Source organism: Acipenser ruthenus, chromosome 20 (genome assembly GCF_902713425.1).
Source record: "Acipenser ruthenus chromosome 20, fAciRut3.2 maternal haplotype, whole genome shotgun sequence".
Lineage (NCBI taxonomy): Eukaryota > Metazoa > Chordata > Actinopteri > Acipenseriformes > Acipenseridae > Acipenser > Acipenser ruthenus.
Window position 1 is genome coordinate 4,948,358 of NC_081208.1, and position 17,807 is coordinate 4,966,164.

The 17,807-nt window shown below is 35.0% G+C and overlaps 1 protein-coding gene across 1 annotated transcript; it reads right to left on the reverse strand.

The window, feature by feature from the left end:
* Positions 1–4,077: 4,077 nt before the first annotated feature.
* Positions 4,078–13,980, reverse strand: LOC131698836 (uncharacterized protein C1orf159-like). Its single transcript, XM_058993247.1, has 9 exons — positions 13,889–13,980; positions 13,273–13,361; positions 10,305–10,389; positions 9,270–9,359; positions 8,739–8,804; positions 8,322–8,456; positions 7,584–7,609; positions 7,185–7,215; positions 4,078–5,351 (listed from the first exon to the last, which is right to left on the reverse strand). The coding sequence occupies exons 2-9, from the start codon at positions 13,342–13,344 to the stop codon at positions 5,254–5,256; spliced, it is 603 nt and encodes a 200-aa protein (XP_058849230.1). The 5' UTR covers positions 13,345–13,361; positions 13,889–13,980; the 3' UTR covers positions 4,078–5,253.
* Between the last annotated feature and the right edge of the window lie 3,827 nt (positions 13,981–17,807).

Consider the following 17,807-nt stretch of genomic DNA (forward strand, 5'->3'; position numbering starts at 1 on the left):
TATATATATATATATATATATATATGAAACACACACAGTAATCAGTAGTTATGAGTAGCTCATAAGAAAGACACAGTGCTCTGGAATATCATTATTGCCTGCAGTCCAAAGGTCTGCAACCCTACATCTCCGACACAAACGGCTACACCTGCCCTCAATTCCGTGTGGCTCCAGCCTCTTACAGTAAACCACATTAACTAGAACCACAAGCTGTGCCTAGTGTTCTTTTTTTAATTGTCCTCTTGTCTTGTTACCAGGCAACCGTTGGTTTTAAATTGCTCTCTTTAAACAAGATCATACTGGTTTTGACAAAAAGTTTGCTTTTGACTTGCACCCCTGTTGATTTAAATGTATTACTTGACTGCCTGCTCCATCTACCTCAACGAATTTGCAGTGGGAACTGGGCGTGACCTGCTTTATAAATCATGTATTGTATCTGTTATGTCTTTGTCTCAAATCAGTTTACTGGTTTACTGGTTGTTCCTGATTATGCAATACATGTGATAAAACCCTGTAACTGCTATTTCTTTGTCTGATAAAACACATTTATTGCTTTTGGGAATTTGGCAAATGTTTAGGAGTGATGGACGTGCATGTGTAGTTCCTGATTATGCAACATGTGATAAAACTCTGTAACTGCTACTTCTTTGTGTGATGAAACAGTTATTGCTTTTGGGAATTTTGCAAATGTTTAGGAGTGATGGACCTGCATGTGTAGTTTTTATTGTAAATATTCCAGAGTACCTGGATGTAATGTGTAACGTGCTATGATTATAATTGTGATAGAACAAACCAGGCAGGTGTTGGAAGCTCACAGCCAGTGGGCTTGACTGTGGGAACATTAACAGTACAGTGTATGATAACAGGAGATTGATTGTCCACAGGAAATTGTCTGTTAAATGAAGGAGTGAATAAAATTATTTTTCTATATTTATATAATTATAATCCACCCGTTACTCCATACAAAGGAGACATTAAAACAATCAGAATCAGAGAGCAGGTGGTATTTTCAGAAGCAATTATAAACCATACGTAGATTTGGCAAAGGTGAAGATGCTCAGATGTAGCATATAGTGTTGTTACCTTTTCACTGAACTCATCAACATTAGAGTCACCATGTTCCCAAGCTTGGGTTAAAATGAGGTTAAACAGCATACATTCAGGGACTTGTAATTTCACTCAAAGTATTAGAACAGTGCATTAAATACAGTATTGAGCAGGACATGGAGCAGTGTAACTTCAGTTAAGATCACCTGAGGCAGCAGGCTGTGGAAGTTTATGGTTCTAAGGATTTAAAATACATGTTCTTGCATTTCAGTAACATTTACACAGTTCCCTTGTGCAGTTAAACCTTTCCTTATTCATACATTTCCTCCATCGTTACAACAATAGAGCAGCCTAGGTCCATGTTGGTCTGAAAACAATTATAATGCTCCATGCTTTCTTAGCTAGACAGAAAGTACCTTTCCACTTTGAATTTCACTCCAAACTCTGGGAAAGCGAATGATACAGGAGGTAAATATTTCCTCCAAACATTAAGAAAACTCCAGCTAAAAGCCAGAATGTCGTGCAAATATATCAATCAAAAATGATGCAAATTACTAACAATTTAACTAACCGTAAATGTGAATTTAAATTTGTATGGCAAATTGATTCCTGGTATTCACTCACTAAACCTTTGTTTAAATCGATCATAAAAAATTAAAACAAATAATTCCGTCCTTTTACAGTAATAGCTAACCTTACTAGCTGCTATTAAAATAGAGAATTCACTGTATCAATGATGCAGCAGGCTTAAAAGTGATATTCTAGGAAATATTGAATACAAACCTTCTGATACTGCTTATTTAACTTTGTGATTTAACCTTGTTAACATGTTGTATGTATGATGCAATGCCTTTAGAATCAATCATTAAAATTCAAACTGGTCATCTGCAATACAAATGAATATTTTGTTTGGTACAGGGACGCTGTCTAGTTCCCTACAAAAAAGTAACACAAAAAATTAAATACAATACAATACAATACAATACAGCAGACATTGTCAAGGTGGTGTGGCTGTAGGTAAAAGCTCTCCCACTTTCAGGACCTTTATGGGATGGAGGGTGCCCTGCTTTTCTTTGTGGAGTCTTCCCCCCCCCCTTTTTTTTTTTTACTGTTACTGGAAAATGTGTCCAATACAGGCAAAACCTGTTTCACAACAGATTCAGCCAACCACATTAATATAAACGAGTTTTACAAGATATAAAATGTGCCGTCTATGACAAGTTCAACCTAAAATATGACGGAATTGTTCAAATTGCTTCGTAAAAAATAAAAACAGACAGGTTTTTCATAATAAACCCTAAGCTTTCCTTCAGACTATATTACTTTCCAAGTGGCTTCATATCCCCAGATAATTTATCCTGTACATTTCATAATGATTTATGAGGAATTATGTTTGGTGGTTTATGTATGCATTTCATTGTTTTTATGCTGCATGTAAAATAAATACCTTAAAATGAGTTTTAAAAAAACCCACACAAAACAAAGATACAAATTGAGAACACAGTAAGAAAATATTGGTGGAAGATGCTTTTATTTTGAAAGCATAATTATCCAATAAGGCTTACATTTTATTAACAGACACATACCATAACTACATTTGGCAATACTTGGTACAAAATAAAACAATAAATGCAGCATGTTTCGTATAAAAAAAAGACATTTATGTACACAATTACAAGTCGTATAGTTGCTGTATAACAGCTGTAGTATAAATAGTAATTATGCTGTCTTATACCAAGCATAGAAAGTATCTAATGTCAGTATCAGTTCTCACCACCTCCCAGCTTAACAAGGAATATCTTGCTAAGGACAGCATTGGAATTTTTCTTCCTCTCTTGTATTACACAAAAATAGTGCTGTAAATATTGTTCATGTATAAATGTCAAAAGGGCTTCATCACAGTCCATGGAGGCAAATGTAATTTGCTACTGGTAAAACAGCACTTTGGTCACATGACAAGTTTAGATTAAATGATATATACCTAACAGCAGCCCATTGAATTCAATACCACCAGGAAAATATTTGTGCTTTGGGTTTTGGTTAAGCAAATGCCTCTGCATATATTTGTTTAAAATTTGATTAACCAACAAAACCACTAACTGCCAATGGCGTTTCCAAAAGGAGGATATTGTCTCCAAATACAGTTTTTGAAAGAGATTATATCCAAGACACTTACATTGATCATATGTACAAAGAAGTACAGCACAGATACTTTAAACAGCAGATACGTAGTTTATTAACAAAACAAGTATGCCTTTCTGTATAGAGAGTATATTTATTTTAAATTTAGATCTCAAACATCATACTGGACTGATACATTGGGCAGCAGATCTTAAAAGCACTGGCCCAAGATAAATAAACCTGATTTGAACCTCGCTCCACTGTATTTTTTATTGTATTTAGTAATATTAATAAGCGATCATTACAATGATGCTTTTGGGTAAAAAATATAATATATATATATAATATACAGCTATGGCCAAAAGTTTTGCATCACCCTACAGAATTGATTCATTATGCTTCACACAAAAGTAAAATGAAACTTGCTGAATAATGTTACATTAACATACTGAATCAAATACCGTTTTGTAGTTTTCCAAATACTTAAGAAACTGATAAAAATGGAAAAATGTGACATTTCAAAAATCTAACATTAAATATTGTACTACTATTATGGCTTCCGGTAGACTTGCAATATAATTTTGCAGAATTTTGGCCATAGATGTAGATGGTTATCACAATTAACATTTGGATCAAAATCAGACTTGATTGTGATCTAGCAAAAGTATTTTCTTGTTAGGCCGTTAGTTGTCCATTTAGAATATTTCATAAATCTTTATGTCCAATTATAAATTAGGGCTTTTATATTCCATGTGCTATACAAAAGCAAAAACATTAAGACAGAAATATTGGCACACTTTTTGCAAACTGTATTTAAAATTATACATATTATATATATATATATATATATATATATATATATATATATATATATATATATATATATATATATATATATATATATATATATATATATATATATATATGATGAAGCACAGGTATAGAAAGTGCAAACCACTTTGACACACTGCAACAAAGATTTTCAAATTATCTGTACTTCAAATGAACATTTGGCAATACATCATTTTAGATTTCCTAACAAACAGGCAGCCAATTGGATTGACATGTCACATTGTGTACGACAAAGAAATAAAATATTACAATAGCACTACGCTACATTTTTCGGAACCCCGTTACTTACTCTAAGCGCAAGTCACATAGGTGAACATTCTTAGAACCTTATACATCTACATGTGATTGCCATTTCTTATATGAAGACTAGGGTTTAATCTTATTTTCATCATTTCACTGCGTAGAAATGTTGAATTAATATCAGTCTACTCTAGACCAATATTGGTTGCAACTTTCTTTTTAAGTGCTCATGTAAACCTGTAGTGACTGACGTATAACCAGTTTCTAGATTGCGTCCTTTATGAAGGTTACAGTCCTGGACGTTTAACAAAACACTGACTGTGTGGTACAGACCCACATGGATTTCATAGCCAGGCAACTGCAGGATTTAAACAAATATGATTTTTAGATCAATTACTATGAACCCCCTAAACAAAATTAATTTGCCTGAGCAACTAAGCCATCTATGAGAGCGTATCCAATTTCAAAATTTTCTTGGCAGTCCATTTAGTTCCTGGCAATAAAAATAGAATTCTTTGGACTTCTAAAGCCCCCTCCTCCCCTTTTCCCCTCAAAAGCTTCTACCTGTTACAGTATGTAGATAAATAATCATTTAAAAAAAAGGTTTAGGTCAGGAAAACAGAAGTAGATGAATAGTGCATTTTCTCACAGCTCAATAAACCTAGGAGTGCATTATTAAAGACATGAAAATAATCAAACAAAAGTACACAAAAGCTATATACATTTTCCTCTTGTACCTGATCTACACTGCCAAATATAAATGGGGAAGCAAGAAGTAAGTCAACTGCAAATCACAATTAAATATTGTTACATGTTAACATCTCTTCCCCATTTGCTGCTTAGGTGCCCATAGTATTTTTGCACAAACTGGATGGAATAACTATTATGGGCTTTCTTTTTCCAAACCTTTATCTTCATGCACTGAAGAAAACCAATCCTTTGTGCATCTGCATCCTTTTTTGTTTAAGTCACGTGTTTTCACAGCTGAAACATCTACACATTGCTCACTCTTGTGGTTGCGGCTGATGATATTGTAGCTGAAGTAGATATGACTGAAGGTCTTTCCCTTCTTACATATCTTGGCTTCCGTACTAAAAGAAAAAAAAAAAAGAGGCATTAAAGTTTCCATTTTCAAATACTAAAATGACACCTGCCTTACAATATGTGTTAAAGAACAGTTCTGTATCTGATGAATTTGCACTGTACAAACATGGCTTACCATTTAAAAATAAATAGGTACACAAGACATCCAAGAAAGAATAAGTGCTAGGAAATGCACGTACCACTGTTTTGATTCTAAGCGTTGCACAAGACTAGTTTTGCATGAGTTTTCTCTGCTTGCTTACATGTCTATATTGCTTTTGTTTATGTTTTGAGGGGTGGGGTTGAAATCACTCTCGATGCCAGTATCAAATTCTTTAACAGCTTTCCATGTTTCTATACCTAACCATATGACTGATATTAAATGTATTAACAAAAGCGGAATTGGGTCCTACCATCCACATTTAAAGCAATAGTGCAAGGCGTAGAAAGACTAAAAGAAACTTAGTAAATTAAATTACAAATTTAAGTTTCTTTTAGTACTGTATTTCTGCACTTAGTCATAGTAATACCACCTGAAAAACTGACATGCATTTTTATTAAACTAGAATATATTGTACTGTATAGTACGTGGTGTGAAACTCAGTCCTGAGGCTCCCTGTTGCCCTGAAACAGTTTTAATCTTTATTTTGGCAGTTCAATATTAGTTTTTCTGCATATTCCTATCCCATTAAAAAATATATATAATGGATAAATGCATTTAAAAAGCAATTAAATTACCACAAGCACATTTTCCATATTTTTCTATTAGCTCACAAGCACAATATCTGTTATCTGTGTCAATGGCATTGTAGTTAGCAACTATAAAATACCACTGGCATACATTAAAATGCCTTATCAAAGATCAGAGGGGAATATGAATGGAAACAGGTTGATGGATGTTAGACAGGCCTGCAGAATTCATAGCTACTTTTGGCATTTTTTAAACTCCTTTAACATTTAAAAACAATGCAATTTAACAAATTTGAAGTGGTTTATGAGTATTATTGCAATGCTCTCTTGGTTTTTTTCTGATGACGATAACGCAAAACTTTTTTTCTTTTTCTTTGTACAAATCTACAATATGCTCAAAGAGTTTTACAGATGACACATATAGTGATTTTAGATGTAACACACTGTTAGTTTGTAAGTGCTCATTAGTACAACTGCTGAATTAATAATGTATTTCATATTTTCAAAAATGCATTCTGTTGATGAAACATAAAATAAAATAAATGAAATCTGGTTTGGTGCCTTTCCGAAGGTTTAGGATTGTTTTCAGCAACTACCGAAAATTACAAACAATCACCAATGGCCATATTACATTACACTGCAAAAACCTGCAGAAGGACAACCTGAACAGTCAGGTTGACATTTCCTTGGAATGGTACCAAGAAAGAAACAAGGACTGGTTATCCTCCGAGCACCATTACAAATGAATCACGGGCCTCACATGGATGCTGGTCACATGTATATTATCTTTCTTGGCGCTTTCAGTTTGGCTACTGCAGAGGTAAAAGGTCTGCTTGCAAAAACTTTGGGACAATAAAGACTCTGTTCCTGTGCAGAAGGAAACATTTTTTTCTAATAACATCACTGACAAAGGTGCTGATAATAAACATGATTAGTGTTGGTTTTGTTAAAGGTGAAATGCTATTTTTACTCTTGGAAATCTAAGCATCTCCAAGTCTAACAACATCTGTTAATGATTATTATGGACCTATAATTTGCAAAAAAAATAAAAAGAAAGATTTGTAGCTCTTCTCTATTAATTTTAGAGCTGGATAGAATAATGTTTCTACAAAAAGCAGATTTTATTACTGTAATTAATTTTGAAATCATACCTGATGATGTTGGGGTAGGAACCATCACTGCCTGAAACAACGTGAGGTTTGTCAGATTCTCAAAATCACACACATTAACCTACATTCACAGTATGTGGAATAAATTATTGTACAAATTGCAAAGTTTTATTAAATTTGGGTGAGCAATTTTTAACACAGTGCTTTTATTAGACAAACCAATAAGTTAACTAGAAAAAGCAGCCCATGAAGAAAATTACTTCTAGGGAATGCCCATATCAAATTTCAACTCAATTGGATGACTAGTTCATAAACTATTCAAAAGCTAAAATGAAAGTGTGACAACTCAAAATCGATGGGAAAGACATTGTTTTTTTTTTTTTTATAAAACTAGATTTATATACACAAATACAGATGTTTGAAAAAATAAATACAACTTACTGTTTCACTGGGTTGCAATATAGATGCTAAAACAAAAAAAGAAAAAAATGAAGCGCCTCATTAAGGTATAACTTTAGTAACACATCAATAAAAACAACTGTACGATAAGAAACTGTTAAACACACAGATAAACACGACTGAGCAAAATCCTCCCGTAACATGAAAACTAGGGCAAGATTTCATTTTTTATATAATGTCGACATATCAAATGATTTTCAAAAAGTTATGAACAAGCAGAGAATTTTTACTTACATAAAAAAATCCTAAATGTACAGTCTGTGTTTTTTTATTGTTAACAACGTAGATTGGTTTCAGCATTAGAAAGAGCTGCCATTGACATTACAGTATATAATGAAGGTCAGGCAGTGTATTAAAAAGCTGTTTAAACCCACAAGGCAATCTGACAGACAAATAAAAATGAATCCCTATCAGATCCCCGAGATGCAATTACAGCGATAAACACTGCCTGTCGCTTAATGTTTATTTTTTATATGAACTGTGTACTTTGGAGTATTTAAAAAACACTTTGTTACAAAAGTACAGAGAGCAATATCAGGTCAATCTGTAATGTCAATGTGAATTCTGTACTTGAGAGCTAAATATAAGAATGCATTTTGTACAGTCTATATTAGCTTCCTGATATAACCCCCCTGTATTAAAATGAAATCCATTTCGGTAAAGAATCTGCCCAGCACACACTGAGCCTCTGGATTATATTGTGCAGAATAAGAGCTGTACCTTTGTTTCGTCTGTAGAAAACATCTGGAAGTTTGCTGGATCGTTTGAGGTAGAAAAAGGAAGCCACCGATAGGATTAGAAACAAACTTATAAACAGTGTTCCTAAGAGAAGAGAGGCTGCTACTGCTGGTCCACCTGCCACAAAAAAAAAAAAAGTTTAAGGTGATTATTTATTGGATTTGTAAGTTAGCCATGATGTAATTGTCCTAACAGGGCAAGTAAATACAATATTCTCTGTTGGGTCATGTTAAGATTTAAACATTAATCTAGAATTAATCAAATGAGCTACAGAATTGACAAAGGAAAGTTTGCATACAGCGTGCATACCCTGAGACTATTAGAACTTAAACACACACTTCATAAACAACATTAATATCAAATGGGCTAGTAAATATGAATGCAACTGTGCTATCTTACCAATTGTGGGCTGTGGTGGTGCTGCAGTGCTTGTATTTGTCCACAAAAAGGTTTCATTGGAGTTCACTGTCGGGGGGGAATAGGAGAACATGTATTAACAGTTTTAAATTAACAAGACACAGAATATATCAATCTCTCAGAAAAGGTTCTTTCTAGGATCTCTCAGAAAAGGTTCTCTCTAGGACTGTTATAAAGTAATCAATTTCTGTCATTTTAATTCAGAGTTCCCCCAGTTTAATTAACTTTGATCTAATTATTTTGCTGCTGACTTCGCACCTCAAGGGAGGTAAGGCACTGTAAATACCCTTCGATAAGTAAATCCATGGACCATGTCATTGAAACAGACTTATGTAATAATGTCAAGAAAACTGATTTTAAAAGGCTTAGTAAGCACTAATTTAAGTATCCAATTTTAAAGTTTAAGTAAATAAAAATATTTCCAAAAATCCAACAGACGTGCAAGACCAAAAGTGAGAATGTATCGAGTTGCAGATAGGAGTTTGTGTGTCACACAAAGGAAAGGTTACTTACAGTTGCTGCATTCTGTCACATTATATGGCAGTGTTAAAGACTTGCACTGGAGGCAGGTGGTGCCATTCTCAAACTGATGCCGATAACAACCTGAGAAGAAACAAAAATAATAATAATTAGGAGTGTATCCCTAAAAACCAGCCCCTGGTGAACCAAGCTTATAAAAAGTTATGAAGCAAGAATGTACAGAAACAATTACAAATTAAACAATTGTTCAGTCTTCTTTAAAACAAACACTAAAGTATACATAATGTTCAAAAGATTAAAAAAAAATTAATTAGCATGATTTAAATGTTATTTGCAACTTGTTATCCGATGGGTCTTGTGGAGATACTGTACTTAAAACTTCCAACTGAAGCTTCTAAACGTTGAGAATGTGACATTAATTGGTTATCATTGTTGTGAGAATTAAATGGAATGTAATCTTTAGTCGGTTTGCCTTGTATACATGCAGTTTGTTAACTTTCATGACTATTACATGCCCAATTGAAAGAGTTAACCTACAGGACAGGTTGCACTTTTGTACTCTCTCAGTCCTCATTCCCAGCAAACCAAACTGCTTTGAAAAAGGCAGTATAAACCAGAGTCAACCTGTTTCAATTGAAACGTGTCTGAAAGCTATTATTATTATTATTATTATTATTATTGAGTTTTCTGACAAAGAGGACATACCCCCAAACACACCCTTGCAGTAACAACATTAAAAAGTTCCCAGCTGGTGCGTACTGTACCACGTTGAAATCAGCACCAAGCTTGATCAAGAGCATTATTATCAGAAGCCTTTGTGTCAGAAGTCTTTGGGCGGTGAAAATTCCCCTACTCGCATCTCATCCAAGATATAAAAATACATCTTAATACTAGAAGAAATAAACATCCACAAAACAGCCTCTAGCAATTGCATCCTAAACATCGTTGACAACAAAGCGTTATGCAGACACTTAAAATGCTATTTGAACCCGTGTGTGCTTTTCTTCACCCAGGGTTATGCTGTTGCTATATTCATAGTGTTTCAAGGGTTTCTATTCTTTTATCTACCTGGTCTGCACGGAGTGTTAACTGGACAGGTTCCATTCACATCCAGTTCATCCATGCAGCAGTCACCACGAAACAGAGTGGCACCCTGAAATACAGGAACACGGTGTGGGCTGAGAGACTGAGCATTTCATAAATGAACCAACCAAAAACAGCAAGAAAACGGTTTTCTATCTCCAGCGACTGCAACAAATACAAAGGGAGACTTTAATAATGGCTGTGCTTCACTAAAACCACATGCAGGTTCATTATAGGAAAACAAAGTGGAATGCTGTTCTGGGCTGCTGTTTAGAACCTTTAGGCTAAACAGGGTCCTGCGAGGCTATGAAAAATCAACATCTAACAGGTCATGTAAGTACAAAGCAGCTGGCAATATAGATCATTAGGAGCAGAGCTACGAAATGTCATTTAAAAAAATAGGCTCAACTGTACAGTAGTTAGTAGCACAGACAATGCTTGAAAAATGTTCATTAACTGACAACACGTTTCAAAGTGTTAAGGTACCGTGACTCACAAATTGCTAACAAGAACCCGGTAATCAGGTTACCCAGCAAGCTGTTTGAATGTTACTAGAGGAGTGTATCCACTGAAAAAATGGCAAACAGTTTATACTGACTCAAGTTACCAGGGTTGGAGTCAGTTCCTGTTTTTCAATTCCAATTCCCAATTCATTTTACTTAGAAAACACCATGAAACAGCAAAAGAACAGTGAAGCACAATGAGGCAACTGTTGCAGATTAACAAAATACCATCCTTCTATAGGATTCAGCTTTCCACTACTCGATTAAATTGCAATGATTATCTCATTGTAACAATGTATTTTAAAATGCATAGAATCAAAAATAAACAGTAGATATAAAAATATCTTAAGGGTATTCATAAACAATTCTCCATCAGGTTACCAAGATGGTATGATACAACGTTGTAATGCACTTCTCTTAGAAACTGAAGTCAAGTTAAACATGACAGGCTGATGCATTTAAAAAGGCAGAGGGATATTTTAATTATCTACAGTGCCAACTGTATTTTTTCTAAAAATAAACAAATAAAATAAAAAACAGGTTTATACTGTTCATTTCAGGGCAGCAGTATTAAGAAATTAGATCACTAAAACAAACCCAAGCACGTGTAGCGTTACCAACAATACTAAGAGAAGCCAACCCACAAAAGCGCTACCTTCCAAGCAGGGTAGGTTGAAAATATTGTTACCCTGGAATTTACCAATTTCTACTTGCTCAATTTCATGAAACCTAAAACTCGTAATACAGTGTAAGACAGTGCCCTCTACTGGTAATGAACAGTAACATCAAAAGACTGGTGGAACCTCCCTTCCATTCAATATCATTGGCATTCCAAATCCTGTTACTCTGCTATAACAAGATACATTTTGGACAAAACCATGCCATAAGTCAGACAAGTCAGAAGCAATAGCTTACTCACCTTTTATTAATATTAGAGGCAAGTTAAAAAATAAAAGCTTAATTATAATAAAAAAAAATTCCTAACAACCAACGTGTAAGCATTTGCCCATTCACTGCAACTTATGATGGAGTCAGAAGACTGTAAAACAGCAAACTAGCAAGCTTTAGAGTTCTGGGTAGAAACTAAAAAAAGAGATAGGTCAGAATACAGTATTAAATGCAACAGTATACTGCTGTATGATTTTATATTAAAAAAGCATGTCCTGCAACAATAAACTTAGAACAATGCTGCAATCTAACAGGTTAAAAAGACAGCTGGCAGAATGATAATAACTAAGCAGAAGTGCTAATGCTACAAACTGCTACAGATAGGGAAATGCTGCCAGTAGTGTGTAATCTGTTGTGCAGGCAGTTTGCACTAATTAGACCTTGGAAAGCTCAATATTTATAGACTGTGCATCAGCCAATTTCTTGTATCACAAGACCTGACAGAGGCAAGAAGCCCCTTTAAAAAGACAGACTCAAGACTCTTACCAGACTCAAATGTAATTAGTTAATTTATCTATGATAATCGCTCAACATTTTCCACCGGCATCAATTATTTTCATGTCTCTGTCACAGTTTGGTATAAGGGTTTCTGCATTATATATTCTATCCCCCCCCGAGGCAGGCTGCAATAAAAATTGTATGGAAAGTCGTGCTGTAAATAATAGTATTAAAAAAAAAAAAAAAATCTACTGAAAATAGACAAGTTTTTGAAAATGTTCTAGAACATGGCATTTCAAAACGTTTGTGTTTGACATTGCTATTGGATTTGCCATGTCTTTCTGTGTACAGTAGGCAGCATTTCAATTTTTACTGCATAGCTGTCGTATGCAACAACAGCTATACAGCAGTACACGTTTTTATTGTTTCAACTGTCTAGTCACAATTTTCAGTGGCCCTAATTATCCCTGTGCTGAGTTACTGTACTTGACCTTTGCTGCTATCCCAACCCCACCATCATGTGGCTTCTCCATTGATTTAAGCCCTCCAAAGAGATTATTCTGCTGCACTGGAATTGTATTAGAAATCCTATTTTTAATTTTTATATATATTATATATATATATATATATATATATAATTTAAAAAATATATATCAGTTTGCACTGCTACTTACAAAACTTTTAAAATTCTTGGACAGAATAAAATCTTCTCAGGATTAAAAGCTTAAAATACTATGTGTTAGCCATACAACACGCTATGTCGAATATTTAATCATGTGCCTTTAATATATGACTAGAATACAGGGTATGATATACGTTATGGCAGGTTTTATGAAGGCTCATGCAATTGCTTGATTGTCAGTTTGTGTATAACATTGCATATTAGTGTAACAATAAGAAAATATAACAGGTGGTCAACCTCATTGTCTGGACTGGTAATCCCCCTACTTCTACTTTGTACAAATCCCAAGGCGGGGTTTTAAATATGGGGGAGGGCTGTGACTTACTGTACACAACAGATACCCTTACAAAGAACGTGGGAGACATACTGTGAAGCACCTTACCAGAACTGTAGGAGTTTGACAGAGAAATTGAAACGCAAGTCCTGCCAAGATTAAAATGTATTGCACCGCCATTCCCGGGAGAACGAACCCTAGTAGAAACAGAATTTAAATTAGAATTTTGGATGACTAAAATGATCGGTTAGTAGCCTATCTTGCGTAATTAAAACAAAAGCCGTCCCCCCACCCCTAGAACCACGAAATCAGTGCTGTTACTTCGGATTTACAGGACAGTGTTTACTGTGCTAGCCATCTTAACAAATATACTGTTTGAAAAATGGTATATTCGTGAATCCAATAAAAATACCAATGGTCAATACTAAACTGCATCGTTAGCCACTGCCAAGTCTCACAGCACTGACCGCTCACACGTTTCAGCGTACGCATGCTGTACTGTCAACAAAGCATTATGTCTTCCAAAATGCTTTGTTTACATGCAGGTAGTTAGTACGCACCACTGAAATAAACACAGCGCTCAAGATTAATTTGTAAATCACGAGGCTATTTTAACAAACTTCAATGCGTTCCTGCCTGAGGTTCTTTATAAACACGTCTAGAAAACATGAATTGCCCATATGTAAATATTATTTTTAATCTACAAAAACAAACAACGCCTTACCTTTTTCCGAAGGAAGTGAAGTTGAAACATTCGAGCAGATTGTTTGTAGCTGAGCAGTTCCCCTCTGTAATGGCAGGCCTTGCTTGTTGCTAGGTTACAAGGAGCCCTTATCAGCCCACAGCTACAATTCCACACCCCTTTTCTGTTTCGGCACATTGATTTCACAACTGGAAACTTCTGAGTCTGCGTGTATGGAACACATACACATGCAGACAATGTAACTACACGGAAAATATGTTTATGTACTGTTAAAAAGCGAAACAAAACGCATCTAATAGTACGTATATGCAATGTTAGCTTTACCAGACGTTTTGTTAAGGGAATTTTAAACAATTAATCATAGTAGCAAACACAATGCAGGTCGTGTCAGGTCGTGATTTCTGCTGTGTCGGCTAAATTACAGCAAAAAATATAATTCTATTGTTTTGTTGTTATTGATATTAAATTGACTGTTATTGGGCCAAGGTCAATACTCTAGCTTGGGAAATAGCAGTCGGTTTGTATTCAATGTGTTCATCACAATAATAATAATAATAATAATACCCCTCAGATTTGCTGTATTTATTTAATGTGCATTACTTATTGTTTTCTGTTTTTGTTTCCATAGTGAATTAAATTGAGATAATTTCCTTTTCAAAACCAGTAACTTATTTTAGACGCGGCGGTTTGTTTAATTCTATTCAACACTGCCAAACTGGCAAATGCATGTTTATGATTCACTGATACAATATAACACGCTGCACAAAACAACACACTGAAAAACATCCCAAGCTGCAAATCCCATCCCGTACACATTTATGGCCTACTAACTGACACGACTCAATTTAAAAAACTTAAAATGTGTGTGGGCGAAAACCGGATTGACGGTATCTTGGGTGCAGGCAGGCCTAGCTCAAAGTGGAGATAAAAACTGACCTGCATGAAATACACCGACGCAAATACCAAAATACGTCAAGTCGAGCAGACAGAAAGGCGGGTTATTTGGCTTTTAAAATGTTTACAACATTCTCTGCACAATCCAAAACAGGTGGCATGGGTGTATTTCCAGTATGCAGTAGGATATCAGCAAATCCATTCTGAAGTAGATTATTGTGGCTTGATGGATAAGGCTATAGTTGCCTAATGTATCCCCACATGTGTGCACTTTGGGACACGGCACTAGTACTTGCAACTGAATTAATATTTAAACAATTAAAAGCTATTTTATACAGCCTGGTTTTAATGTTTAGTCCAAGAGGTTCCACGCACAGCAACACGTGTAGCGCTGCTTCTGTACGTTGTTGCTAGGAAACAGCAACGCCCAAGCCAGAGAAGTTGATACTAGTCCTGAAGACCACAACAGGTAGGAGGAAGTGCGCAAAAACGTAAATTCCAACATTGTATCAGTTAGAATTACATTTGGGTAAATATAATTAAGCAGAAAAAAAGTTTATTTTATTAGCTTACTCGAACACACTTTAAAGTTGTCAACGATCGGCAGGTGCACAGTTATATATCTAGAAGGGTAACTTGAGATTAAGCTGCCAATGCATGCTGTTTACAGCCCTTGTAGCGGTTCATAGCGGACGTTAGGGTTCATAGCATTTGACTCATAGCGTACTACCCAAAGTAAACCAAGACACAAAATGTACGTTTTCCGTTAAACTACTGTACTACCTAATGTAAACGCTTACTCCTACTGTGTACCGCAGTGAAGCTCAGCAAAGTTAATCGTTAATGAGTATATAATAAGTAGCGTACATGATAAACACTATAGCACTGTAAATTCAAAACTACAGTGCCAAGCCCATTTTTCATAGCCAGTGTGTGTTAGGGATTAAGAATGCTTAACATTGTTATCTTTACCGTGCTTGCACCAAAGACTGTACCATGCTTTACTAGACTTTCTATACGTGTATAGGGGGCATTGCTATTCATAACCACTGAAATAATAATAATAATAATAATAATAATAATAATAATAATAATAATAATAATAATAATAAAACAGTTTCATTCCTATTTCATTTCAATAAGCACAGATATTGTCATTTTGGAACAATGAAGAAAGCGAGCACGTGTTTTACAGTGAATTTTCAAGATGGACAAAACACAGACCAAGAGAGCATGCAGAAAGCCTTTGAGAAGTTCAAACAAATGCACCAGGTATTTATGTATCAGTACATTACCTATTCCTATTAGATTTCTTATAGGAGTGTTGAAAACCCAGACTTTTGGTAAAGCATATTGTTCTATGCTAAAGGATAGTCTTTTTTTTGTTTTAAATCTAGAAAGCTATAATACCATTGCTTCTATGTCAGAACTCAGGATATATATATATTTAAATCTGGAATTCAAATAAATAATGGACAAAGATCACTTGCCTTTCCTGTAAATCTGGTCATTTTATAAGATGTTGATGCTCACAATTTTCTCAAGTTTGGCCCCCTCAATTTTAAGACTACCACCAGTCAAAAAAAGATGCTGTTACTGACCACTACAGTTGTGTTGCAGTAACTGCTTCATGACTTGAATGTGTCTCAATGAGGTGTTTAAACATTATGATTACAGTGTAGAAGGCAACATTTTCACAGAAATACCAAACCACTTGCCTGACAACATCCCTGAGTTTGGATAGCATGTCTACAACACTGAAATAAAAAAAATCCCCCTCTGCATATAAAACATATACTCTTTTATATCCTTTAGTCATGGAGTAAGTTGCCATTACTTGCAAAGAAGTACAGACGGTAATGTAAAGTTGTGGAAAGGTTATGGAAAGCTGTGTAGCTGCAGAGGCTTCCAGAGGCAGCTTCAGCAATAAATGTTTGTTCAGCAAATGAGATGCTTGCTCTGAAACACAATACAGGATTTCCTGAGTGAAGGGCTCTGGTGGGCGAAAGTTTACTGGCTTTGTTTCACAAATTGTTCTCAATAATGTTCTCAATTGTATTCTATGATAAACCCAAATGTATAACCAGTATATGTACTGCACATATCATTAGGGCATTAACTCTTATGTAACTTTGAGTATATAGTACAGTATTTAATCTTCGGGTACTGTATAAAGCATAATTTATATTGCAAGGGCATTGCAGTTTCATAGAAAGTATATTATCTAATAGCTACAAGTTAGATTTGGATCTTAAATCTTTCAGCACAAAATAACTACAGAAATATGTAAAATATGTATGCATGACATTATCTTTCCTATACTGCAAAATTGGTCTGCAGTTCTGAGTGGATAAAAGTCTACAGTCGTGAACAAACCTAAATGGCTACTTGGCACTAATCTTGGACTACCCAATGATGCTGTAGGTAAGGTAGTCCTTGATTAGTGCTAATCAGGGTCTGTGAAACCAGACGAAAGTTGTCTGGTCTCTACCCGCAAGGAAAGCTCATAAATAGCTTTAATGAAATGGTAATGCAATCCAATGAAGACAGGGTTACTCCAGCTTCTTTGTCTGCCATTAGTCATACGCTTACAGTAAGGTTTAATGATTCCATTACTTTAAAGGACGCTTGAGCAGAACCAGCTGCAGACCGCAGCATTACCAGCAATGACAACACAGTAAACCTGAATCAAATACCGATACAGGAACACATTGTTACTTATGTGGTACCATGGCACTACAACAGATTACCAGTGTGCATCTGTCTCTACCAGTTTAATAATATTTGCATGTCAGAATATGAAAATGTTACCATGGTGGCATTGTGGTGCTATTAATATCATTTTAACTGCCCCCTTGTGCTACTATTTCCCTTTACTGCTAAACAATTTCATTGCCATTGTACTGATCTATTAGCACGCTTGTAAATGCACAGAAGTATGCCAGTGCTTTATGAATGGGAGATGGATGATTTCTGGGACATGTGCTTTCGGTGTAACTGGAATCTTCAGAGAGACAACATTTACATAAATCAGTGCCACGCTAGA